The 25,948-nt window shown below is 54.8% G+C and overlaps 3 protein-coding genes across 3 annotated transcripts; 1 reads left to right on the top strand and 2 right to left on the bottom strand.

The window, feature by feature from the left end:
- Window positions 1-5,602: 5,602 nt before the first annotated feature.
- On the bottom strand, window positions 5,603-13,717 carry LOC306946118 (prostate androgen-regulated mucin-like protein 1; the record flags this gene model as incomplete). Its single annotated transcript, XM_079535068.1, has 4 exons — window positions 13,633-13,717; window positions 7,442-8,077; window positions 6,488-6,566; window positions 5,603-5,687 (listed from the first exon to the last, which is right to left on the bottom strand). Exons 1-4 carry the CDS (start codon window positions 13,682-13,684, stop codon window positions 5,603-5,605), a joined length of 852 nt encoding a protein of 283 aa, XP_079391194.1. The 5' UTR covers window positions 13,685-13,717.
- A 1,360-nt stretch (window positions 13,718-15,077) lies between these two features.
- On the top strand, window positions 15,078-17,883 carry BTC (betacellulin). The gene is made up of 5 exons (XM_079534518.1): window positions 15,078-15,177; window positions 16,988-17,059; window positions 17,225-17,342; window positions 17,458-17,604; window positions 17,762-17,883. The coding sequence occupies exons 1-5, from the start codon at window positions 15,105-15,107 to the stop codon at window positions 17,865-17,867; spliced, it is 516 nt and encodes a 171-aa protein (XP_079390644.1). The 5' UTR covers window positions 15,078-15,104; the 3' UTR covers window positions 17,868-17,883.
- Window positions 17,884-21,694: 3,811 nt separating this feature from the next.
- GSR (glutathione-disulfide reductase) lies at window positions 21,695-25,705 on the bottom strand (the record flags this gene model as incomplete). Its single annotated transcript, XM_079534734.1, has 13 exons — window positions 21,695-21,844; window positions 22,013-22,146; window positions 22,248-22,379; window positions 22,453-22,564; window positions 22,755-22,916; window positions 23,088-23,174; window positions 23,576-23,675; window positions 23,932-23,986; window positions 24,082-24,229; window positions 24,339-24,408; window positions 24,585-24,673; window positions 25,159-25,185; window positions 25,577-25,705. 13 exons carry the CDS (start codon window positions 25,703-25,705, stop codon window positions 21,695-21,697), a joined length of 1,395 nt encoding a protein of 464 aa, XP_079390860.1.
- Between the last annotated feature and the right edge of the window lie 243 nt (window positions 25,706-25,948).

Below are 25,948 nucleotides of genomic sequence, written 5' to 3'. Positions count from 1 at the left end.
GCCTTTGACTGTATTGCTAAAGCTAAAAAGGTGCTGGTCAAGTCCACAGCCAGGCAGATTTTATGCTAAATTCTTTGTTAATTTTACTGCAGCTGGAAGTATTCCTATTGGGGTTTCAATTGCAAGACTAGCATGAAAGAAGGCCCTTGGTTTGGCTAAGCCTGGGGGACTGCAGCTCCATCCCAGCTGTACTTCTGCGTGAGGCTGAGAATGAAAATGTCACTGACTCCGAATCTTCCCTCTCTTGCTTTCGTATTTTCTGCTGCTCTAGCAAGGGGGTTTCTTTCCTTTTGTTTCAGTCTGGGGTGGGTGTGCTGCTCTCAGCCACTCTGGTCTGAAGGTAACTGGGGTCTTAAACCATGAACATTAGGAATACAGTGTCAGGAGCTGGACCCTGCGTTGTACACAGAGCATGGCACAGAGCCCTGACTTCTGCCAGGGACACGTTGCACAGCTGAAAGCACATGGTTCTGAGGTGGAGATAAATGTGGTGGATTAAGGTGGGTGAGGAGCTTGTTTGGGAAAGAGGAAGCTGCAGAAAGAGCTGACCTCTGACACAGACCTGCTAGCTGAGGGATCGTTTTGTAGAATGATGACCGCCAAATCCTACATGCTGTCACAGCCCTGAGGTTGGTCCTCTCCTGCTGGAAGGCAGGGATGAACAGGTGGGCAACTGCTTTGTATTGAAGCCACCTCGAGACCAAGTGCTTTCCCTGCTGCACAGTGAAACGAGGACCAGATGGGGTGGTTGTTGCTGGTGGGAAAAACTCCACATTCTAGCAGGCTGGGGATGCAAACAAGGTCAGAAAGCTATTAATAAAGCTAAGGCCCGCTGAGGAATGTGAAACACTGGGCGGGGATATAAGAGCAGAGCATTGTGGGTCCGTGGGCTCTTCCCAGAGCTGAATGAGGGCAGCAGCATCTCTGAGGCTGTGGTGCTGCCCCTGCCCCCCTGCACAGATGCCCTCTATCCTTCCTCTGCAACTGGACTGAATGCAATTATCAAAGTGCTGCGAGTGTCCTTGGCTGGGCTTTATTTATGATTGAGCCCTGCAACAGCGTCAGTCTGTTGGTCTGTCTTACAGCAGGATGCCTGCATACCGCCCTGGTGGTGCTGGAAATGGGATAATTTCCCTGTTTTTTCTCCTTGATGGTCTCACCGTGGTATTGGGGTGGGAGGGAGCTGCATGTAGGACTTGTGGCTATTTTCCTGGTGGTGCTGGCAAGTGGCTTTGTTTTTCTGAGTAGAACAAGAAGCTGAGCCATTGGAGCTGTTTAGAGCTGCTCATGAGGGGTAGGGGCTTTTGATGGAGGTGAGGGGATCTGGGGTGGACATCAGGAGGCCGCTTGCTGGTGGTGGAGTCCAAGCGAAGCTCAGACTTTCACCTACTCTGAGCACGAGGTGATGCAGGATCAGGGTAGGGGCCAGGACAGGAGTGGTTCTGCAGTCCTGAACACGTGCAGATTTCTGCTGAACCAAGCTGGAGATGAACAAACAAAAAAAGGCTAAAAATATCAATGCATGAATGTTTTTGCAGCATCCAGGAGCACAGTTGGGCTGGAGGCCAGGTTTTTGTTGAAAATTGTTGCGAGCCTTGAGAGCTGAAGGGGAGACGGCTTCCCTGTGCCTTCGTGTGGGGACAGCTTGAGAAATGACCTTTCAGTGACAGCTGAGGATGACAGCAACGCAGTGGCATGAGCCATGGGAATAAATTTCATGACCCTTAGCCCTCATGTTGTGATTTTGGTAGTGTTTTTTTCGTTCAGAGTAACAGTTTGATGCTGGAGCTGTAGGAACATGTTGTGAGCTGTAGAAACCATTCTGATGGTTGGATTTGATGGTCGTGGAGATGCTATCCAACCTAAGTGCTTCTATGATTCTGCACGGGACAACCTCAGGATGAGGCTGTCAGCTCTTTCCAAGTCGCTGCGTGCTTACCATGGCATTTGTGCCATTGGTGGAGATGGCCTGGATTGTAAGCAAGCTGCTCTCACCTGTGTGTTAATTACGTCATCTAACAAATGATTGTAGCCAGCACCTGTCTCAACTAGTGTCTGACGTACACCTCACTAAGAGTCTGACCTGGTGGTGTTCATTGGACAGCCACGAGTGCCATAGTTTCAAAGGGAGGGGAACTAAAGCTGAATGGAGTGGGATGGAGCAGCAGCAGCAACGCTGGCACGATGGCCTCCTCAGTGCCTCTCTGGGTAGGGTGAGCAGGGGACCTGCAGTGGGATGTGTCCTCAGTGCTGCTGTGGGTACGCGCTGTGCTGGGCGCAGCTATGCCGGCTATTTATTTTTGAATAAATAAAGTATCTCAGAGATGGGGAATCTGGCCAAAAAGGGGGAGGGGGAAGCTTTTAGAAAAATCAAGAGGCTGCTGCTGTTTTTGTAAATACATATATGTATTTCTAAAGCAGGATATCTATGCCAAAGCTTGTTGTTAAAGAAGAAAAGTTTCTAAGGCAGGTCCTGGCTGTTTTTTTTTCCCTTTGTGTTGCCATTGTGCCTTGGGAGGCTGTGGGGCATGGCCACAGGCAGTGCTGGAGGCCCTTGCCTCTACAGCAGTCCCTCTCAGAGGCTGCTCTCATGAGGAGCTGCCATCATCAAACAGTTCAGCTGGCTTGGAGTGGGCCCTGACTGGGACATGGCACAGAAACATGGTCCTACTGCCTCCCCCAGGGAACCTGGCAGAGTTTGTATGTGCAGAGCTGCTCCAGTGAAGCTGGAGGAAATGAAATAATGTGAAGACAATTACCTTCTCTGTACTTCATCACAAAATCAAATCAAAGCCGTAGTTGCTGAGTCATTTCTTTTACAGGGTGTTTTTTTTTAAGGCACGTAAAATGTATACAGACATTGGAGTTAACAGGAGTCCTTGGTGTGCCCAAGGCTAACTTCTGGAGATTTCAGCCCCCTAAGTTGGAAGCCAATAACAAGAGTTATGAGGAGTGGCTGAGGGAACTGGGGCTGTTTAGTCTGGAGAAGGAGGGGGGCTGAAGGGGGTCTCCCTGCTTTCTACCACTGCCTGCAAAAACGTTGCAGTCTGTTTTCTTAGGCAAAAAGCAATAGGACTTGAGGAAGCAGCCTCAAGTTGTGCCGGGTCAGTGGGGGTGGGTTAGATTGAACATCAGGAAGAATTTCCTTATGATGAGGACCAAGCACTAGAAGAGGCCACTGAGAGTGGTTGTGGAGTTCCCTTCCCTGGAGGTCTTTAAAAGATATGTGGATATGGCATTCAGAGGCATGTTTTGGTGATAGGACTTGGTAGGTCAGATTGATGCTCTTGAGAGTCTTTTCCAACCCAGAAGATCCAGTGATTCTAGTAATTTACTTTTGGGCTTGGACACTTCTGGTCATGAGGCCAAGTAAATCCACATATCCCAGCTACAGCACATCGCACTTTTAATAATAATCTGAGCAAAATGTAGGCATGATGGCCATTCTCAGAGCACTGAAATCCTGATTTGGGGACAGACAAGCATCAATGGGGCTGCATCTGTTGGAACTGAAGCAGAAGGCAGCCACTGTGGGAGAATTGCTCCTCCCACGTATTGCCAGAGCTGGCAGTTCCCACCTCTGCATTCTCTCCCCTTCTTTCCCCAGCCTCACTGAAGCAGACAGCTGAGAATCAGGGCCATCTGGGGAAAAAGAAGTGGACTCTGTTATTAAGTAGTGGGGAGCCTCAGCATCCCAGGTGCAGGCAGGGTGACATTTTGGATTTGCACAGGTTCTGCCATGTATTGCTCATGGAAAAGAACACTCCCTCCTGGGGTGCACCTCCTAGGAAGTATTTGAGCCTCTAAATATAAGCCCAGAACAGAGGGTGTCCTGGGACCTACTGAAACAAATATTGAAGCAAACATAAAACACTAGAAATTAAAAAAAAGAAAGGAGAAACCCTATCATAAAACTTGCCCTATGTATGCCAAAAGTTTGGCTTTCCTCAGCTGGATGGATTTGAAGGTGTAGTTATCAGCAAGTTTTTCTCTTGTAAACTCATCTGCTTTCTCCCAGAGCCAACATGCTTCACCAAGGGACTGTGACCTTGTTGTGGACCAGTTTTCTAGCTGATGCTAGAAAAGGAAGTGAATGAACACTGCCCTCTCTGCACAGGTTGTGTTCTTAATTATGGCCATTTTCCCTTGATCATTCCCAGCGCCTTGGCTAGTTTTCTTGCCTGCTGTCATACCTGCTCCAAATCTGCTGTGCCCTTCAGCACAGGTGAAGAGGACTCCAAGTGCATGAGATATCTCAGATAAAGACAAACCTCAGGGCTCTGCAGCACTTTAGTGATGTTCTCTGCTTTATTTGCTGTTTCTAACCCATCCGCCTTAAAAAAGAATGAGGAGCTGCTTGGTACCCACAGCTCATCTTCACTGGAGGGCAGCATCTCTGCCACCAAGCCCAGGTGAGAGGCCTCCACGTTGAGGTGCCTGATGAAGGCTCCTGAAAGCTGATGAAGTTTTCTCCATGAGCTCACAAGTGTGGGGATGCAAAGGTGCTGTGGAGACTCTGTTGTGGGAGGTGACCACCCTCTTCCCAAAATAAGCCCCTGTTCCAGTGTTCAGCCAGGTGCTCAAGCATCATGCCTAGAGGAAGGCTGGAGCTCCAGACTTGCACACATACGTGGGGCTTGTTCTGCCAAGGAGCCAGCAGAGAAATCTGGTCTTGCCCATCTCAGCTGTCCCCTGAATGGACAGCTTTGTGTTGCTGGTCCCCAAAAAGTGAGGGGTTTGAACACAGTGCTGCCAGCCCACCTGCTCTTGTAGAAGCCTGTAGTATACACTGCAGCATTTAAAGATGAAACCAACCATAAACAACCCAGCCCCCTTTTTTTCCTTTTTGGTATGTGCATGTGTGCAATTAACTGTGTGCATAAACTGGGGATAAAAATGGCTTCAGTGTATTTTAGAGGACAACTGTTTTAAGGATGAAAAATAGTGCTGCAGAGCAAACTATGGGTGCAGCAGTGGGGTGTTCCTTATCGCAGAAGTGCAGGTGGGAAAGGCGCTTTTCCTGCAGGCTCCCACGCTGCGTTGGAGGAAAAAAGAAAGGAGGAAAAGTGAAATGACATGCTTCTCTGCATAAACACACAAAAGGAAACAGCAGGAGAGTAAGCAGTTGTGTAATTGCCCATGGCGAGCTACCACAGGCGAGGGAAGGCATAGGCTTTTGCAGTGGGACAGTGCAGGGAGGTGATCTTGGAGGGAGGGACACGTAAAGCAATGGGACGCTCTGTGTTCTTTCCGGGGATAACGCAGGGCTGCCGTCTTCTGCCTTTGCCTCCCCCAGCCCTCCCAAAGGGAATTAGGGCTTATTGGGCTAGCAGCAAAGGGGCAGACCTGCCCCAGGTCCCCCTCCACTTCCGAAGCAGCACCCACCCCATGTTATCAGAGAGCTTCCCACACAAAGCGCCAACACTCAGGTTTATTGTGGGCGCTGTGCACCTGCCCTGCGGCCAGCCGCCTCCTGCTGGGCCTGCTGCGGTGTGCTGCTCATGGCGGCAGCTTGGCCTCCAGGCTGTGGCCCAGCATGCGTGGCGAGGACAAGCAGCAGGTGTGTGCTGGGGAAGCGCTGATAAATAAGGATCTTCTCCCGCTAGGAGTCGTCGTAGAGGGGGTTGTTGTAGTTCCCCCAGGAGCCATAGTCGTGGTCGTCCAGCAGCCTTCCATAGGAGGAGTGCCTGTGGGGAACATGGCGCCATGTTAGCCTGCAGAAGGCAAAATGAGTCAGGGGTACTCACATAGAGGGCCAGAAAGATATCATCAAAATTCTCAAAGCCCATATGAGTCCTTCAGAGGGACAGGAAGAACGCCCTGTGCTTTGCCACTAGGCGTATGAGGAGGACAGCATGGAGCTTGTGGCACTTTCAGTGTGGGCAGCAAGGAGCTGGCCAGTGCACAGCTACAGGAGCCCTCTTTATTGTTTTGTTTTTTTTTAACATGCTGGCTGCTTTGGTGGTTTATTAATTCTTTTACTGTAGGGTAAAACGAAAAAAAAAATGCACCTGGGCCTTCACGACGTCGTTTTTGAGATATTTCTGTAGAAGGCAGTTTGCCACCAGCAAACCCCACCTTGACCAGCCGCCTACAGAACACACCAAAATGGCACTGGGAAAGGATCATCGCCTCCCCATGACCCCCTGGCAGGGAGAATGAGCCCATGCCATGTTTTGGGGCACACCTAACAGTAAACAGGAAGGTTGGAATTAGGATGGGCTTGAGCCGTTCTGTGATTTGATGATTAACATGAGACTTGCTCATCCAGATCTTGTTGGGCCACGCTGCTGCTTATCACTGCAGGCACAGCAAGGAGCAAGGCAACAGCTCGCCCTGGGGATAACTGCTGGCTATGGCTGCGTGCTGAGCAGCATCTCTGGCGTTTGAGTGAGACTTCTGTAAAGCAACAGAGAAAGCTCTGGCTTTCAATAGAGACATGATTCCAAAGACTGGGACTCGAGGCCCTGCAGAGGGCCAGCCTTACCTGATCTTGAGGTACGCCGCCGCCCCAAAGACCAGCACGACCACCACGATGACCGTCACGGTTATGGCCACGATGCTGCCTGCAGGGAGCACCAGAAAGGGCAGTGCTCAGCTCCTGGTGCCAGTGCCAGGTCCATCTCCTGCACAGGCATCCCTGTGACGCTCCCCAAAAAATCCCTTCTGGAGGCTGCTGGGCCCCACTATCCTTATGTGTTGCTCCGTTCCCATAACACAGGGCAGATGGGTTTGGGATAAAACAATGGTGGTTTTTCCACTACTGCAGACCTAGAAGCCCCAGAGCTACTATCTATTTCTTGATCAGGAGCTTTAAACTCATCTCAGTCTGTGCTCTGGTAAAAAGATTTTGGGGGGTCTAGCAGCCCCCAGCAGAGATATAACTGAGCTTTCCTTGCAAAATCCAGCCCTTGGGGTTGGACCTTTAAAAGTACATTCCAACCTAAACCATTCTACGAAATCTGGGCTTTCTCCTCAGTGTTTCTGCCAGCATCAGGCAGCACCAGGTGCCAAGTCAGGGCTGGAAGCCATGCAAGGAAGTGGATCTAGCCACCTCCACTTTCTGGTCCTTTAACCCATCTGGGCTTGTAGAAGACAGGTCAAAGCTGGCTTCATGCTGTCTCCAGAAAGGAGAGAAGAAACATACATCTTCCCAACTCCTAACTCATGGTTGAGGCTTCCTTCCTTTCTTCCTTGAACATTTTAAGTCATCTTTGCAGCTCAGGGTTTTATTCACATCTGAGTGTTTGAGTGTGGGTATCCACAACCCCTTGCCTTTACAGATGACACAGGCTCCTCCAGGGAGCACATCTTTGCTCTCAAAATACAGTGAAAGTGAAATTAAGTGAAAAAATAACTGGAAAAGTAAATTGTAACTGATAAGAGCAGGAAAAAAAAGTTGCATATATATTGTGTGTGTGCAGAGAGGGGTGCTGCTCACCTGCACTCAAGGCATGTGGAACCTCTTCTATGGTGACACCAGTGGAGGGAGTACTTTTGCCTTCTTCAGCCATGCCCTTGGTGGGGCTGGCCACAGTCACTGAGGGGGATGTTGGCTCCATGGCCAGGCTTGATGCCATAGCCAGCATCCCTGGGGAAGGGACATCCTTCATCAGTGCCGGTGGCTGGGTGGGGATGGGTGGTGAGAGCAGTGCTGTCCCAGGGGATGAGTGCAGGGTGCTGCTGTGAGGGGAGGAAGAAGAGAAGGATGCAGGTGTGCCCACAGGGCTTGGATTTGTCCCCGAATCTGTCGTGCCTCTCGCCATGCTGGAATGTGCTGTCCAAGGACTCAGGACTGTCTCCAAGGTTGGTGGCACTGAACTGGGGGCCACTGATGGGCTGTCTGCTGCAGTGACAGTGTTTGTGGGGGTGGAGGCAGGGGACAGCATGGCCGTGGTGCTCCCATTGCGGCCACCCGCCTCGGGGGACACTCCATTACTGGTGGGTCCCGCAGCTGTCAGAGGTGTAGACTGGTGGGGAGCTGCTGTGGGGACAGATGTGCCCCCTGAGCCTGGCCCTGCTGATGTCCCCACCACTGGAAAGGGGGTGAGGGATGCTATGGGGTCATCACCGAGACCTGGCAGGGAGAAAAACAAGCATTAGTAACTAGGAAATCTTTATGAGGTCTCTGTAGCCATCGCAACAATGGTAATGGGGACTTCCTTTTCCACAGCTCCTAGAAACCCAAAGCCAGCCAAAATTGACATCTAGAAGAAAATGGTGGAAAGGAGGGGATTCTTCCTGCTCACGTTTCCAGGGAGTGGGTTAGAGGAGCTCAGCACTTGGAACCCCCATCCCACATATCCCAGCCTATTTCTCTTCAGGGCTCAGCTCCTATCCCAGGCTGGCACCCCTGTCCCCAACTCCCTCAGAGCAGGCAGCAGCAAGCACCATACAGCTGGGAACTGTGACACAGGATGCCTCTTTCTTCCCTCACTGTTTCCTTGTGCATTCATTCATTCATCTCCATTTCTTAACATAAAGATGAGTCATTCTTTCCCCATTCTTTCCACTGGTCCCCACCAGTGGCTGCTATTTTTTTCTTCTTTTTTCTGTTCTCGACAGGGCCAACCTCAGCTCTAAGCCACCACTAGCAGCTCCATGGGCACAGCTAGGCTGGAGAAAGAGTGTGCCAGCAGCAACTGACATCAGGGGGAATTTTTATTCCCATGTTCTCGCTTATGTATAACCCCACAGCATCCTAGCATGGAGCTACATGAGATCAGAGAACAAAAATTTCAGGACAATACTGATTTTTTCCTTACCATCCGGAAGGCCAGTTTCCCCAAAGCCCCTCGTTGGTGGCACCAGGAGAGCTGGCTCCACACCCCAGGTGCCCCCAGCCATAACTTGGGAGAAGGTGGCCACCCATTCCCATGGCCCACAGTTGGTGGCACCCAAAGGCCCCAGCTGGATTCATCAGGAGTGCTGAGCAACACCTTTCCCAAGCAACAAGAGCTGCCAAGGCAGCTGGGAGGATTCAGCGCAGCAAGCTGCATTACCACAAGCCAGCATCCCTGTCAGCAGGCATTGTTAATTCCAAAACAGAATCGCAGCAGCAGGCACATACGCTTCTGCAAAGGAAGGTGTAGAACATGCATCCACCATTTTAAGAGCTCTGCACCGGTAGTGGCCAAACTAGGGCAGAAAGCAGTTGCTAGGTGGTGTCTGAGGATGTGGACGTGCTGACAACCTGAAGCAAGCATCCCTTCAGCCCTGGGATTCTTGAGATCAGGGCTGGGGCTGTACTTAATTGCTTTGAAGTAATGCTTCCCACATATTTACTGGGGCACGTCAGCCGGGTGCAACTGGACCAGCAGGTTAAAGGCTGCCACCACAGCTTCTTGCAAGATGCGTTGCTGCTCCAACAAGACCCTCAGTGGGCTGGTAGTACCCTGAGCACTCTGTTAGCTCTCTGTGAAGAGAGCTGGGCCTTTCATGGAGAGGAGCAGCTCACTGCCTCCCTGGACCCCCTTGCTGCTTGCCTGAAGCCTCACTCTGAACACCAGTCAGATTTGTATTAAAAAAGCTCTACTGTGAGGTAGTGTTTGCAGAGTTACCCCTTGCACTTGAAGAAAGCCATCCCATGCTGAATGTCAGGGATGGATGGGCTCTCTCTTGCAGGAGAAGCACGCCTGCCCCTGTTAATCACCAAGGAGACCTGCTGTGGGACAGCTTCCCTCTCAGTCCCTGTGGATCCCGAAATTCAAAACACATCCTCACCCCTGCTTGGTTTTGGGGTTTACCCAGTGTCTGTGTGTCCTTTGGGCCAGCAGCACCACCATGGTCTGCCTGAACATCCGGGGCAAACTGGTAGGGATCCTGCAGAGCTGGCAGTGCTGCTGGCTGGGATGAATCAGAAAGTTTCCGATAATACCTACATGGCACAAGTGCAGCTGGCCTCACAGCCAGGTCTGGGTATGTGCCTCAGCTGGGCACTCATCCCCAGCAGATCACAAGTCACAGGCATTGCCCAGGAGAGCTGAAGGGATCCCACCAGCAATCTCGGGTCCTTCCCAATAAGCCACCCCATCCCACAAAAGACAGCCCATCCTCCTGGTGCTGGGTGGCACGCAGCAAGCCAGCTCCTCTCTAAGCACATCTGAAAAGGTGAAGAAATGCTGAGGTGGTGGTTCCCTTGTTTGCTCAGCACCTGGGCTGCAACTGTGAGCAGTAGCCAGAAGAGTGCACTGGAATAAAGGATTAAAAAAACACCAGAAATCTTCCTTTCAGAGCATGTGACTTCAGAGGCAAGCAGGGGTTGTCAAAGCAACTGAAGGACATCAGTTATCAAAGGATACCATGCATAGCTCAACCCTGAGAAATTTGCCCATCTAATTCCCTTAAAGCAGCAACCGCCTTGCAGGAATCTGGATGGGAGCAGAACGGGATGGAGAGCACCAGGTAACCATGCACAAGCAGCAGCTTGGCACAGCACCCTGCACCACCCGTGTTCCAGCTCCACGTGAGCTCTAAGTGGCCACTGGCACGGGTAGTCTTCTTGGAGAGGATGGCAAATGAGTGAGAAAAGCCCAAATCCCTCTAATACAAATGCTTTCATTTTCAAGAGCATTAAGTGCAGTCACCTGGGAAACCCCAGGGAACACCACCGAATGTGTGGATTGATTCCTGTTGGCATGCTGCTGGCCCAGTTCCTCCATGGCAAGCAGAGGTGATATCTCACCCTCATACAAGCTAAGCTCTGCTTTAGCAGCACATACCTAGCCTGGGCTGGGAGCCTCATTAGCAGTGCATTGCTCATCAGCACTCAGAACAGGCTGTTACACCAGCTGAGAAGCAATGTGAAAACAAGAGAGCTCCAGCCCAAGAAAAATGAAATCAGACATAACAGCTGTGCTACAGCAACAGCACCCAGCAAGAGGTGGAAATGGTGCTCTCAACCAGCTTCCATTTGACATGCTGCACCTGATACAGCCACCAGAAGGTCCACCTGAACTAACCCACATGGGGAATGCAGCCCTCTCCCCACATTAACCCAGACCCTTGGGGGATGCTCCCCAGCCATCACATTTTGCTGTGTGCCTGCATCAGGAGGTGAGTGGTACTGCTTTGGGGAATAGCATGGCTATTTCTTTCTCTTCCTTCCCAGCCGCTTATCTTGACTACAACAGCTTCCAAACTTAACCTAAACACCCTTTTTCTGAAAGATGGGAATGCAGCAAAGAGCAATGAATAAGTTCACCCAAGAGAGCTCTCTTGGCTGGCCAGAGCACACCTATTTCATGCAGCAAAGCTAGGTGCCACTTCCCATCCCAGCAGCTGCTGCTGGATACGTACAAATAGAAACACATGGGTAAGACACAGCATCAGATTTTTTTTGCTCCTAGATCTGTAAGCAAAAATTAAGGGCAGCCTCAACATCTGCCCTCAGGATCCCCCCAGAGGCAGATGCTGCTGCAGCCCCATGCACCATAAAGTGCTGGGGGCTATGAGCAGAGTGAGGCCTATTACAAAAGCTGCTGGCTGCAGCTGCTGGTGCTGCTGAGAGTATATGGAGAGCTTTAGGGGTGATAAATTATAAATGCTGGCAGTGCTATGTGAAAATACATAGCTTGGGATGGTTTATTCATGCATTGTGTTTGGAGAAGCAGCTGACCCTTCTGAACCAAGAACGCTTGCTCTGGATGAGGAGTTCAGTGGCTCCTTACCCACAGATACATGCTATGCAAGTTCTCAGCAGGAAGTGGTAGAGTGACCCCTGCCTCCCTTGCTCCTACAGCACGCAGTGCTTTATTGCTGTGTGGAACAGTAAAACACTATATACTTAAATATAGGGCAAGGGTTTCCTGCCTGTAACCTCGTTAGTTGAGCCTTCATATCTGTGACCAATGCTTTCCTGTGCCGTTCTGCTGCTGCTTCTCCTTTTCTGCTGTCCCTTCTCCTTGCTTGTGGTCAGGTTACGGTGCTTCTGCTTCCCAGCCTGACACTGCCAACCTGCAGCTGTGGTGCAGATCTCCCTCATGTGAGCACATGCAGACAGCGCTGGGTTCTGCCTGGATTCCTGCTTTTTCTGAGAACACTAGGAGCTGGGCAGCCTCAGCTCCCACTGCGCAGCTAGGTTGTGCTGATAGCCCCACAACATCTGGGGAGGGCATTGAGGGGAGGAGAAAGACAGGGTCCAATGCAAATGCAATAACAAAGCTTTCAGTGAAAAAGAAAAAAAAAAAATCCCTGGCACTCAGATCACATGTACCCTTGGTTGCTTTGACTTAATGGCTAGCTGGGCTGGCTTCCTGCATGGTCATTAAATGGGTTAAGCCTAATTGCTCCCAAGCCTGAAGCTTTCTGTAGTTCAAAGAAACAGACACGCAATGGAAACAAACATGCTGTCTGCGTTCCTCACCTGCTCTCCTGTGTCTGTCCCCTTGGGAGAGGCTGTCCCAGGCATCCCTCTGCCTGCCTGGGTACTGCCCGGGGAGAAACCCACAGGGGTCTTGGTTCAGAGCGTTCACTGTGGGGATATTTCCAACCCAGGGAGCAGCAGCTGCCTCTCTGTGGGCAGCCTAAGGGGCAATGAGGATGGAGGGATCCTCTGGCTCTGGTGGTCCCTGTCCCCCTGTGACAATGAGGAGATGCACCTTTTGTGATGGGTGCTGTCATGGGGGAGCAGCAGCTGTGGGACACGTTCCCCCAGCAGGGTCAGAGTGACTGCAGAGCTTTGCTTAGTGTCTTGCTGGTCCTGAGCTGTAACGAAGAAGAATAAAGGTGCTGAGATGGCTCTGACAGGGCTTTGGTCCGGTGTCCTGCCTTCTGAATGGCAAAAACTTCTCCCTCCTTTTCTCAAACGCAGTGTGAGAGATGCTGTTATCTCATTAGAGGGGCAGGAAAAAGCCTGATAATATTTGGTACTTGCCAAGCTGTGTTCTCTCTGTCACTAACTCCTGAAGAACAAGCTCAGAGCATATTTAAATAATAATCTGTACTGTTGGTTGTGTTGGTTTTATTTTGTTTTAAAGATGGAAGAGTTTTGGGTTTTGTTTGGTTTTGTTTTTCTTGTAAATACTATTTCAGTGGAGAAAATAATAATAATAATATATACATATGGGAAGCATCCAAAAGATTCGTGCTCTTGTGCATCCCAAGAGGCACGGAGTAGGAATTTTCCCAGGGGTCTTCCACAGGGTCCCACCAATGCTGCTATGGGATACCGCACTGGGAACAACGCGTCCCCAGCCTCAGCACTGCCAGCGACCGCAGGTGGGAGACGCTCGGCTGGAGACGTCCCAGGAACAGCTGACCCGCTCCGGGCCGTTTGGTCCCCGAATGGCTGAGTGCTCCCGCACCTCACCCAGCCAGGCACGGCTCCGGTCCCGCTAAACGCTTCTTCGCCCAACGCATTTGTCCCTGCGCGGGACTCGCAGCTCCGCCAGGCGCTTTACCGCTCCCCGAGCTGCCCCCAAAACCTCCCGAGGGCCAGGGACGCTCCGGAGCGCGCCTCTGTGGGTACCCGCGGACCCGCGCGGCTCCTGGCTGGACGCATCCCGGCTGCCCCCAGGACCCGCGGCCAGGAGGGCCACTTCCCACACAGCCTCGGAGCGCCCCTCGCCCCACGAGGGCGAGCAGCGCGGTGTCCCGCCGTGTTCCCCCCCCACGCGCGTCTCCACCGCTCACCTGCGGGCAGGAGAAGGAGGAGGGCGAGGAGAAGGCGGCAGCAGCAGCCCATGGTCCCGGCGGCGCGAGCGGCAGAGGATGGAGGGAGGGAGGCAGAGATGGAGGGAGGAGGCGGGGGGAGGCATCGCCCGCCCCGCTCCCCGCCCCGCTCGCCGCCCGCAGCGGCACCGAGAGTGCAGCGGCACCTGCTGGCACCGGCATCGCGCAGCCACCGCTCCCCCCACTTTCGGCATCGCCCTGGCTGCAAACCCCACGCGGAAACCGTGAGAAGCCTCGGAGACCTTTCTTAGGCACCGTCCTCTGGCTCCAGCTGCCGTCTGCATAGCCGCCTCCTCCTGGTCTCATTGGCATTGGCCGCTTCTGCGTGCTCACCTCACCTGGTGTCACCGGCACGGGTTTCCCCCGCCTAGTCTTGTTGGCACGGTCATTAGCAACAGATTCTTTGGCATGTTTGGTGTTTAAGAGGTTATCTGACTTTTTTGTTTGGGGAATTCACCCGCCATCGGCTTCTCTTGACCTCCTGCACCCTCTCAGCTGGAAGTCTCTTCCATCTCTGGGGGCAGAAGGGAATGGCTGGGATGCGGGCAGCCGTCTTAGCAGTGCCGCTGGCAAGGAAGGGTTCTGAGATCTAAAGAGGTGAAATAAAAAATGCTGAGGAGAAAGAGGATGCTGAAGAGGAAAAGAACACAGAGAGCTTGCTAAGCAGGAGGGACTGCTGAGTTTGGGGAGTTCTAGAAGTAGTAGCGCACAAAAGACGAATGGCCGAAAGAGCCGAGAAGCTCGGCCCTCGGGTGGCGTACACGAGGCTCGGTCAGATATCCTAGAGCCGATGCCTGGGAGACCGCAGGAACTACAGCATGCGGTAAATATAGGATATCCGAGCTGCTGTGCTGGAAATAGATAGGGTTCCCCTAACGGAAGAGGGTTCTCACACCCCTGCTGCCCGGGGGCCCACACGGCCCGTTCAGAGGGACCCAGGACGAGGCACACGCGGGCCGCCAGGACCGCCCATCAGCCGGGCGTGTGCGGGAGCGGAGCCCAGGCGGGCGGCCAAGCGGGGCGGCTGCCAGCGCCGCGTTCACAGCCGCCATCCCGCGGCGTGAGGTCACCGCTTTCTTTCCAGCCCGTCATTCCTCCCCTTGAGCTCATGCAGGCGCGGACGAGCCGGGAGGCCGCCCCGGGGATGTGCCACTCTCTTGGCACCCGCAGCCCTGCACGGCAACCCGAGGCTCTGCGTGAAGGTGTTCGGCGGGTGCGAACGAACCCCCTTTCTGTAGCGCTCGGGACACCCCGCACAGGGTGCAGGCGGGGAGATCCCCTCCGGGGGTCCCATCCGTGGGTTTCCGCGCCGCTGGGGGGAGCGGGAGAAGGAGGAGGCAGAGCCGCCCCCGCCCCGCCCCGTCCCGCCCCGCCCCGCCGCGGCCGCCGGGCACCGGGCACCGGGCACCGGGCAGGCTGAGGCTGCGGCGCGCATGGAAGCGGCGGCGGTCCCGGTCCCGGGCGGCGGTCCCGGCCCCCTGCTGTTGTGCCTGGCTCTCGCCTCCGGTAAGCGGCGGCACCGCGGCCGCGCGGGGGAGTCCGTCCCGACTCGGGGCTCGCACGATCCTGGAGTGCTCGCACCCCGTACTCCCAGTCCCGTCCCATCCCGTTCTTCCCGGTGCCCACCCGCTGCCATCCCCGTGCCCCGCATGCCGTGCCCCGTGATCCCTCCCCAGTCCCGTCGCGGTGCTCCCTGTGCTGAGTCCCTCGGGTTGACACCTCCCTGGAGTGGAGATGGGACGCTTCTGCCATCCGGCAGCGGGACCCTGCCCGCAGGCAGCCTCGGTGCTGGTGGACCATTGGGTGCGTGGATATGTGGACGCGTGGATGTATTTTGCCGTCCTAAGCAGCGCCAGCGATAAAGGATACTAGGCAGCAAGTGCCTGCCCCGCAGGTTCTTGCGTTGGAGCAAAGGTGCTCCTCCAGCACTAAATGAGGAGGCGTCCTGCCCCAGAGCCACCCTTACAAAGTCATTTGGTTTGGCTGCCTTCAGGAGCAGCACAGCCCCACTGCTGCCCATCACCTCACCTAATTTCAGGCAGCAGGCAGCCCCCTGGGTCCCAGACGTGCCTGCTGCCATGAGCAGCCCAGGGCTTGGCCCTTTGGCGGGGCTGCGTTGTGCTCTGCCCAGCCCACACCCACACAGGGGAATGGTGCCTGACCTGTTTTGGAGCCATGGTGCCCAGCACAGGAAGATGATGACTGTGGGATCCAGCCTTGGAAGGACATCTGTGCTGGGTGGGCTGAGAGCTGGCTGCCAGAGACCCCACAGGGCTGCTATTACCCACATCATCCCCATGCCACCGCCCTGCTGAGGGGAGGCTGCCTGAGGGAGGCTTGCAGGAGGGCAGCTGTGGAAGCTGTTTGCTGTAAGGGTGGGGAAGCTGCCCTGCCGGGGTCGTCCCATGCTGGGGTGAAGTCAGCCTGCAGCTGGTGCTGGGGGGGCAGCCGGGCCTCAGCTCTCATGCTGGAGACTGCACCCAAGCTTATTGGCGTTCGGTCACACGACGTGTGCAGTTACAGCAGCACTGCCTATATATAGCCTGGAGGGACACAGAGCCAGGAAAGGCTCTGCTGCTGGCTGGGGGACTCGGGAGGTTGCCCAGTTAGTCCCTCTACCACTACCACAGGGCACTGGCAGGCAGGCCAGGTGTCCAAGTGGCACAGCACACCCGCCCACCCTTCCCCACATGAAGAGGATGTGCCCCTTGTGACATGCTGCCCTGGTGAGCACTGGCCCCACCAGCAGGACCTGTCCTGTGGGAAGTAGGGCTGTGCTGGGTCATCGCTGGTTACTGCACCACCTTAAACTGCCTTAAGGCTGGGGCCAGGGCGACTGCCCCTTTCCCATCTGAGCACATGAAGTGACACAATTAGGGCGAGTGTCTGGGTTTGCCCCCTGATGGACATCCCCCTGCAGCAGCAGCAGGGATATCACAGCACCTGGTGCTGGTGCGGTGATACCTGAAGCCACAAGGGCTGGTTTGCAGCTCAGCTACCTCCTCCCACCACCAGCACAGTTTTTGAACACCCAGGCTCTTCCAAAGAGGCCACCTGGCTACCTGGGGCTCTGCCAGCCTTCCTCATGTCCCCCAAACCCTTCCTGTTGGCTCCTGTCCCTCTGGACCCCCCAGGTCGCACCACCACGGCACGGGTAGCGTGCAGGCTGCAATGGGCCATGGTTGGGTGCCTACAGGTGTGAAGCGGCATCCATCCCTCCCCGCCTGGAGAAAAGCTGATGCTGGTGAGGCAAAAGGTCCCCTCCCCATGGCTGTCAGCCTCCCCGTCCCTGCTCAGCCGCTCTCCTTCATTCCAGGCCTGGCACTTTTCAGCTGCGTGGGTGCTGATGCCAATGTGACCGAAGGGCTGCCCTGCGAGGGCTGTGCAGGTGAGGAGGTGTAAGAGCAGAGCGGGAGGCTGCCGTGTTTTGTCTGGCGCAGAGGCCAGCTGCCGCTTATCAGCACAGAGGCGCTGGGCCGGCAACGGCCAAGGTCGCGAGCTGGCAGCAGGCCACGCTCGGGGTCCCCGCTGCATCCCATCCTGGTCCCTGCAGGTAATGTGACACAGATGCGGCGGCGGGGACACTTCTCCCGGTGTCCCGAGGAGTACCGGCACTACTGCGTCAAGGGACGCTGCCGCTTCCTCGTGGCCGAGGCAGCTCCGGCCTGCATGTAAGTTGCCAGTGGAGGAGACGTGGTGGCATGGGGGGACGGCACGCTGCTGGGAATGGGCAGCAGGTGGTGTGACGGTTTTTGGAGCCCTGTTGTCCTGTGTGCTGTGGGGCAGGTGCGAGCGAGGCTACACGGGGGCACGGTGTGAGCAGGTGGACATCTTCTACCTGCGAGGCGACCGGGGCCAGATCGTGGTCATCTCCCTCATCGCTGCCATCGTCACCCTCATCGTCTTTGTCGTCTGCGTCTGCCTCTGTGCTCAGTACGTGGGGCTGGGGCGGGAGCAGCGTGCGCGGCCCTTGGGCATGGCCAGGTGCCATTTGGGTGTGGGATGCGGGGTCTGACCTGCTGGGAGGGGCGCGGGGCATCACTGATGCCTCATTCCTCGCTCATTTGTTTCATTCCTATCCCCTCAAAAGCCACTGTCGGAAGCAGCGCAGGAAGAGGAAGGAAGAGGAGATGGAGACGCTGAACAAGAACGTGCCCTCGAGGAGTGAAGATGTGCTGGAGACGGACGTTGCGTGAAGGTGCGGGGGTTTGGGGGTCAGTGGTGATCCCCTAAGCCCTGACAGCTGACAGCTGCCCGCCAGGAACCTGCGGGCGGGTCCCGGCGCCGGCCGGGTGGGCGAGGGGTCGCACTTGTCACGGTGCTAATAAAAGGGTGACCGAAAGCCCGCGCCTGTCTGCGTGTTGCTAAGCTGTCCTCCCCCCGCCGTGCCCGCTTCCCCGTATCTTGCCCGCAGCGGAGGGCAACCGTCTCGCGCGACGGGGCGTTGTGTCGCGCAGCGCCCGCCAGGGGGCGCCGCAGCGCAGGGCGAAACCGCCGCCGTCCCTTGGAGGCTTCAGAGCCGGGGGCGCTGCGGGTCTCGGCGCAGCCAGAAGAGGGCGCTGCACCGCAGTGCTGTTCCTGGCAGAGCTGGCGCGTGGCGCCGCGAGGCGCGACCGGGGCGGCAGCCGTCGGGCGGTCCTGGAGCTGCCCTGGGCCCGTTCCTCCCAACTGTTCCCCCGTCCGTCCGCCGACGCATCCTTCGGCACGGATCCTCACAGCTCGGCCTCGGGCTGGTGGCAAGAGGCAGCTCCTGGCTGGCGGTACAGAGTAAATTCCGATCGAGGCCTGACGCGGCCCCGAAGCCGCGCTTCCACCCGGCTCCCACCTCCCGATACCAGCGGGGCTCGGGGAAATCGAGCAGCTCCTCGCCTTCCCTGCCGGAGGCTCCAGCCCGTGGTGCGCGACGGGGCCCGCCCTGCTGGAAGCGCAGCTCCCGAGAGCTGGCACGTGCTCGCAGCCGTGTCCGCGTGCTCCAGTACGGAGGGACCTGACTGTGCCCCCGGCTGCAGGATTTCGTTCTCCCATTTGCAAACATCACCTCGGCTCCGTGCGGGGGACAGCCCAGCCCACGCTTCCGTACTGCACCGCACCGGGCACGGACACCTCCAGCACCAAGTAACCGCAGTCTGGACTTCGTGCAATCTGTAAGTCGATTGCTGTCAGAATATTACAGTTCACAGTTATACACTGTACAGAAGCTAATTAGTTTGTATTCATTAATTAACCTTGGATTTCTCCACCTCATTGGCAGCTCCAGCTTATGGCTATGTTTAGTCCAGGAAGTCTCTTGTTTATTGTATCCCCAGTTCATTTCATCTCCAGCTCGGTTTCAGCTCCGGCTCACTGCAATTGCAGGGGAACTGTTGGGTCACAGCTTGATTGAGCACCTGGTGAAGGGGAGTGGCTGTCCCAGGGAGCACAGGCAAATTGTTTGCACCTGCGCTCCCCATCTGACCAGAAGGGTGGAGGTATCCTGGGCTCACAGAAGGGTCAGCTATTGAAGAGCCGACCCTTATATGAGCCCCTTTTGTACTGAAAACTATCTCTTGGACTTGGGTTTCTTGCTGCAAAGGAGGGCTTTATAGCTGAAGAGTTCCTTCATCACTTCTATGAGTTCAGCTCTTTTTTTGGCAGGTGGCTGTTGGTTTACCTCCAAATACTTCTCCTGGGATTGCCAAGAACCTGTTAGAAGCAATTTTGCTTCTTTCTGAATAGAACACAGCTAGTGCTTGTAAAAACAGCCTAGCTTTAGACAAGGTTATAAGTAATCACTGTCACAACTTCAGTATGGTATGTCATAGTTGTATGTCATAAACTGTGGATTAGCTATTTTTATTTTAGATTTCTTGATTAATCAGGCCTGGAAACATCCAGCTCCCAGCATCTACGATTCATTGGATGCCTCCAACTCACTGTAGTTTGGGCTCATTTCTATGTCTAGGTAGTCATAGCTCATGCAATTAAAATTGTTAAAACAACTAGACTTTAGACAAGGTTGTAAATCAATCACTATTGTAACTTGAACGTTAATATTGAATGTCTTAGTTGTGTACTGTATAGATATTGACTAACTTAATTTGTATTTGCAGGCTAATTAACCCTGGATGTCTTCAACTTGCTGCATCTCTGGTTTGCAGGCAGCTGTGCTTCTCTCCAGTTTGTTTGCAGCTCCAGCTTGTGGACTGGAATTCTCCTAGACTTCTCCAGCTCTGTTTTGGCTCCAGGTAACTACAGCTCATGCTTGTTAAAACAGTTTGGGCTTTATTACAAATCAATCACTGTCGTAACTTGATTATTGCTACTGAATGTCATAGCTGTACACTGTATAGATAGAAACTAGTTTTTGCTTTTGCTGATTTATTAGTTGTGGATGTCTCCAGCTCATCAGAGCTCATGCTTGCTGCAACAATCTGGGCTTTAGACAAGGTCATAAATCAATCACTGTCATAACTGTAATGTTGCATGTCATAGTTATACATTGTAAACTACTTAGTAGTCAGTTGAATTGATGGATTAATTAGTCCTGGACACCTCTGGCTCCCTGCATCTACCATTAATTGCTGTCTCTGGTTCTAGCAGTCTCTAGCTTGCTGCGGCTCTGGCTCATTTGCTTCTAGCTCATGCTTGTTTCAACAGTCTGGGCTTTTGAAAAGGCCATAAATCAGTCATTGTCACAATGTGAATACTAATACAAGCTGCCATTGTTTTCTAACTGTTGTACTACACAGGCCCGTTGGTAACTATTCTGGGCATTGTTTAAACATTTGAGTAAGCAATTGAGCTGAAAAGTCATGTTTTATCCAGAGAGTCTCTCATGTGGGTTCAGCCCAGTGCACACCAATGCCCTGCATTCTAGGGACAACACAACCAGTGCTGTGGTTGAGAGCACCTCTACCTGCTGCTGTCTGCACAAAGCCAGTCCTGGGGCTTGGCTCAAGGCAGCACACCTGGGTTCAGTGTCTGAGCCCCCAAAACTGGTTCTGAGTTCCAAAAATAGGCCGCTTAGTCTCCGTTCTCAAGCTCCCACAGCATCCCAGTGCTCTTGTAACAGAGGCTGAAAACTGTGTAATGGACTGCAGCCAAATGAGCCCGTTTTCAAGCCTCAGAAATGCAGGATTCCATCTCTGCTTTCAAGAGGTGGGAAGGCACAGTTCAGTTACTCTCACTGGGTCCCCAGGCCAACCAAATCAGCCTGGGTTTGAGCCGCTGCAAGGCAAGAATTCGCCTCTGCTGCCGAGCCCCAAACTGCTCACCCAGCTGCATTCTCTGCTCCAGCAGCCATCACAGTGCGTACTGCTTTACTTTTCCGTTTGCCCAACGTCCGGCCCACGTGCGATGCCGAGGCGGAGAGCGCAGCCCCGGGACCGCTGCCTTCATCCCCCGCCTCCGGCCGCTTTGCAGCCACACTAACAGCGCAGCGCAGCGCCACCGGCGCCGCCCAGGGCCGGAAGGGGAATGGAGGGCGGAGGGAAGATGGCGGCCGCACCGCGCAGGCGCCTTGGGGTCTCAGCGCCAGCCCCGGGCCCCCGAGTCGCGTAATGGCGGTGGCTGGAAGGGCGAGTTAGGAGCCTCGTAGGTCAAACCCCCTGCAGCGCTTGGCCTTGGTGAACTTCAGGAAGCTCATTTTGCACACAGTTTGCAATCCTGGCCCCGTCCCTTTGGCACCCTGTGGTGACTCCCTGTCTTTGCCTCTTACGGCTGAGATGATGCCTCAGCGCTCGTTCCTACCCTGTATGGTACAGCACAGGACAGCAATTACAACACACAAGGCAAAGGTTTGCCAGCATCACTGCATTTATTTTCTACTCTGGGTCACACCATGCTGATTCTACCACTGCATTACTCTCCAAGTACTCGGCTGATGTTTAGATGCTTTTTAAGAAAGGAAAAATTTATTTCCTACAACCCAGGACAAATTTTCAGAGAAAGGGATGAAATTTGCTCATGTGATTAATTTGCACACAGGAAGTGCTGGCAAGAGGCAAGGAGTGGCTCCTCTGTTTCAGCAGTTAATCTCCACACTTCAGCGCATTGTCACCAGCTCCTCTGCAGAGGTGGGGTGGATAGCAACTGTGTTGTCAAAGTCAGCCTTGGTGGCTCCCATTTTGATGGCCACAGCAAAGCCCTGCAGCATTTCATCACAGCCCAGGCCTTGCATGTGCAGCCCCACCACCTTTGAGGAAGAAGCAAGAAGCCAGTGAGACCAGACTCACAGCCAGGAGTCACACTACCACGACTGGTGGCCCCCCACTCGGACAGTCCATGGTGTTCCCTGCAGTGAGATCCTACAAGGGGACCTGCATCTTCCTAGGTGGGGATACCACTATCTCCTTCTACACACCTTCTCCTCCTTGCCAGCGCACACCAGTTTCATCACACACTTCACTTTCCTCTGGGTGACTGCGTGGTACATGGGGGTGAATGACGTGGAGTAGATCTTCACGTTGTCCTTCCCATACACAGAGATAGCTTCATCTGCAGCAGAAAACACTGCACATCAGTTTCCCTGGCCTGTTTCTCCACACAGGCACTGATTTAAGACCTGCATGCCTCTCTGCATGTTCTCCCACCCCTACCTTCAGTGAGGCCCACAGTTCCAATGGGTGGGTGGCTGAAGACGACAGTGGGGATGTTGCTGTAGTCAAGCCGGGCACATTGTTGGTTACCAAAGAGCCGAAGTGCCAGCTTTCTCCCAGCTGCAATGGCCACTAAGGAGAGGGACAGGGAATGTGAGGCATGGCTCTGCTGGGGGACGAGGGGATGGAGAGCACCGGTACGCACCTGGGGTCAGAAGGGCTTTGCCACAAACATCTCCGATGGCATAGATCCCCTTTCTGGTGGTGTTCTGGAATTCATCCACCACCACATGGTTCTGGGCGTCCACTTTCACACCCTGCCAGGGGAATACTAGCCATGTCAGCACTTAGAACCTTGTGGTCCTCACAGCAATGTGAAGGTCCCTGGATGGAGAACTGAGCCTGGCAAGAATGCGCCAGACTTTTTATGGTCCCACACGGCACCAAGAAGCTCTGCAGCCCAAGGATGGCAATGCTTAAGGGTAAGGGGATACATTTCTGTCTCACCACATGCTCCAGGCACAGCTCCTCTGTGTTCGGCTCCCGCCCAATGGCCCACAGAAGGCAGTCCACATCATGGATCACCTTCACAGTTGGCTTGTGCCCAGGCTCAGAGGATGTGACCTTCACCTCCAGCAAGCCAGTGGGGGACTTGGTGATAGCCTGGACCTGCAGGGGCAACCAGGTGCCATGATGGGATGGTGCTAGTAGGTGGGTAAGCAACCACCCTTGCTTGGGGTGCTACCCCATCCATCTCAGAATCGTAGAATTGCTCAGGTTGGAAAAGACCGTCAAGATCACCAAATCCAACCTCATCTTGTCCCCCGTGAGCACCCATACCTGTGTGTGCTTCCAGACATCAACTCCAATGTTCTCCAGCTCCTGCGTGCAGTTTGTGCTGATGAGCGAGTCAAACGTCCTCAGGACCTAGGCAGGGACCATGCAGCCCTCTGAGATGATAGGCCACACACTAGGATGCTTGATGGCCCTATCCACCTCCATCTCCCTACTGCCTGTTTTCTTGCCCCACTCTGTCACAAATAGGCTGGGACACTTCTGCTTCATAGTAAAGCATTTCTTTGTTTTTTTAATCTTCTTTAGTTTGCTTTCTTCAAGCTATGATTCAACATGAAGCTGAAGGAAGCAGATCCCACGGCACGCACTGCTACAGAAAAGCTCTGCATGCTCTACAGCTGCAGGGATGGGCTCAGCAGCATGCCTCTGCTCTGCCTCCACCCACAGCTTCCCTGGCTAACCTGCCAGAGACATGTGAGCAGCTGGGATGTGGCTGCAATGGGAGGCACCATGGGGATGGCCAGCAGCAGTACCTTGTCCCGACGGATAAGCAAGGAGGACTTGGAGCCCAGTGTGGAGAGGATCCCTGCAATTTCCACTGCAATGTACCCTGCACCAACGACCACGCTGTGCCTGCAGAGAAGCAAGAATGCCACGTGCACATATTTGGAGCCTGACAAGCATTAGAAACCTGGCAGCTTCTCCTGGGCCCAAACCAAATAGTTCATCTTGGGTGCCACCACAGTGAGAGCTTTGCAGAACAGCCTATGCAACCTCCCAGGGCAGAGCTGAGAAGAGCAAGGTGATCAGCTGGAGCCACTGAGAAGCCACCAAGCTCTGGGATTCACCTCTCCACTGCGTCACCGGGATGGGAGATATCCCACCGTACCTGGGAAGTTCTTCCAGGTCGAAGAACCCATCACTGGTTATACCGAGGCTGGCACCTGCAAAGCAGCACGGTGATTTTACCATGGATAACTGCAGAAAGCTTCCTGCAGCCACATCACCTGCTTCCTGCTTGTGCTATGTGGGTACTCACCGGGAACTTCAGAGTCAGGAGGGACCAATGGGCGCCCACCTGTTGCAATGAGGATGTGAGGAGCCGTGTACTTCTTCCCACTGACTTCGATGGTGGGCTCCGGATCAGAGGTGAACTTGCCATAGCCACGGATGATGTCAATGCGAGCCTGGGGAGCAATAGCAGGGAGCCCAGGTATCTCATTAGCAGAATAAATACAGAAAATAGACAGAAAAGACTGTTTCCATGCCAGGCTCAGGGAATAAGAGCATCCACACCTTGGTTAAATTATTTTCATAGATCTCATTCAGGCGTCTCACATAAGCATCGCGCTTCTCCTTAATGGTCCTGGAAAAAGATGGAAGTTTATTGTCACCGCCAACTAATGAAGCTGCAGAGCTCATCTGAAATGACTCTCACCGCATGGCAAAGGAGGTCCAAAATAAAACAGGTGTGAGTTGCACAGCAGGCAGGTGCTTTCCCCACTGGGGCTGGCACCCAACCCCACCCAGCCTGAGCCTCACCTCCAGTTAAACCTGGCACCAGGTATCTCGAAGCCATAGTCAGGATGGTCGTGAATGAACTCGGCGTGCATGGCAGTGTTCCACATCACCTGCTCACACAGAGCATGGCCCACTCAGTGCCCTGGTGCAGCAGGCTTCAGGATGAGCCTATTACACCCAGCAGGCTCTTGTAGTTTTAGGAGAACTGCAAACACCACGGGAGCCCCGAGGTCTGCCGCAGCAAACACCAGCTGCATGACTGGGACCACCCTTTGCGTGCAAGGCCATACAAGCGGCTTCACTGGCTTGCACCACCGGGATCTTAGCTTGGCTGCGTGCAGGCAGCGCTTCCTGACGCCACCCCTCTGCCTGGACCCGCTCACGGGACAGGGATCTGGGTGCCCCAGGGAGGTGCAGTTGCGCAATGCTCTGCAAGCACTGCTTCCTCCCCACGCCCTTCTCTGCAGGTTGTGCCCTGACCTCGGTGCAGTTATCCGCCTTTCGCTCAGGGCCAAACCCAAGGCACCGGACTCTGTGCCGGGACTGAAACTGATCCAGAATATAACGTTGCAAACAACAAAAAAATCACACTCACTTTTTTTGGCACGCACCCAACGTTGACCTAGGAGGGAAGAAGGGCAGGTTGTGAGCACGACTTGGACGAGGAGATGCTCCGGCAGCGCTGCACGCCACGTCTCATGGCCCGGAGCCGAGCGGGGTGCCGCGTCCCTCGTGCTGTGTCACAGCCCTCCGCTTCCTCGAGGCTGAGCACTGAAGGTCGGCGGTGCTCGCGGTCCAAAGGTAGAACACGAGAGGTCCACAGAGCGCGCCGTTTGCGGCCCCGTTCGGGCAGCGTCCGCCGCACGGCCGCTCCGGCAGGGGAAGCGCACCGCCGCCGCTTCTCCCCGAGCGAGCCGCCCGGCGGACGAGCCGTTTTCCTGCCCGCTGCTACATCCCTGCCCGCTAATCGCGTCCCGCCGCCTCCCCCGGGCCGCCGCCTCCGCCCAACTCACGCAGGTGCCGCCGAGGCGTCGCGGCTCCACCAGGGCGACGCGGACGCCCATCTCGGCCGCCCGGCGCGCCCCCGCCAGTCCCCCCGACCCGCCGCCCAGCACCAGCAGCTCGTACGCGGCCGCCGCCATGGCTCAGCCACAGCCCGCCCTCCCGCCCGGCGCCGCCCCGGCCCCGCCCCCGAGAGCGCAGCACCACGGCTCGGGCTGAGAAGGGCGTTTATTGTTCAGGTACAGCGAGCGGGAGAAGCGCGGCCGTGACAAGTACGCGGAGGCGGGAACAACACAGGACGGGAATCGAGCTAAAAAGGGAACGCTTTATTCCGTGTTATGACAACGTACTCCCAAAAGCAGGAATCGCTCCCCTTCTCCTGG

The sequence above is a fragment of the Tetrao urogallus genome (assembly GCF_951394365.1).
Source record: "Tetrao urogallus genome assembly, chromosome: 4".
In the NCBI taxonomy this organism is placed as follows: domain Eukaryota; kingdom Metazoa; phylum Chordata; class Aves; order Galliformes; family Phasianidae; genus Tetrao; species Tetrao urogallus.
The sequence above is the reverse complement of the archived record's forward strand: the minus strand, read 5'-3'. Positions and strand labels throughout refer to the sequence as shown.

What these genes read in the sequence shown, in the direction of transcription:
- BTC (XM_079534518.1), top strand. Translation starts at nt 15,105, where the DNA reads ATGGAAGCGGCGGCGGTCCCGGTCCCGGGCGGCGGTCCCGGCCCCCTG. An exon ending in GAGGCAGCTCCGGCCTGCAT is followed by an intron (nt 17,343 to 17,457) that starts GTAAGTTGCCAG and finishes GCTGTGGGGCAG; the next exon opens with GTGCGAGCGAGGCTACACGG. An exon ending in TGCGTCTGCCTCTGTGCTCA is followed by an intron (nt 17,605 to 17,761) that starts GTACGTGGGGCT and finishes TCCCCTCAAAAG; the next exon opens with CCACTGTCGGAAGCAGCGCA.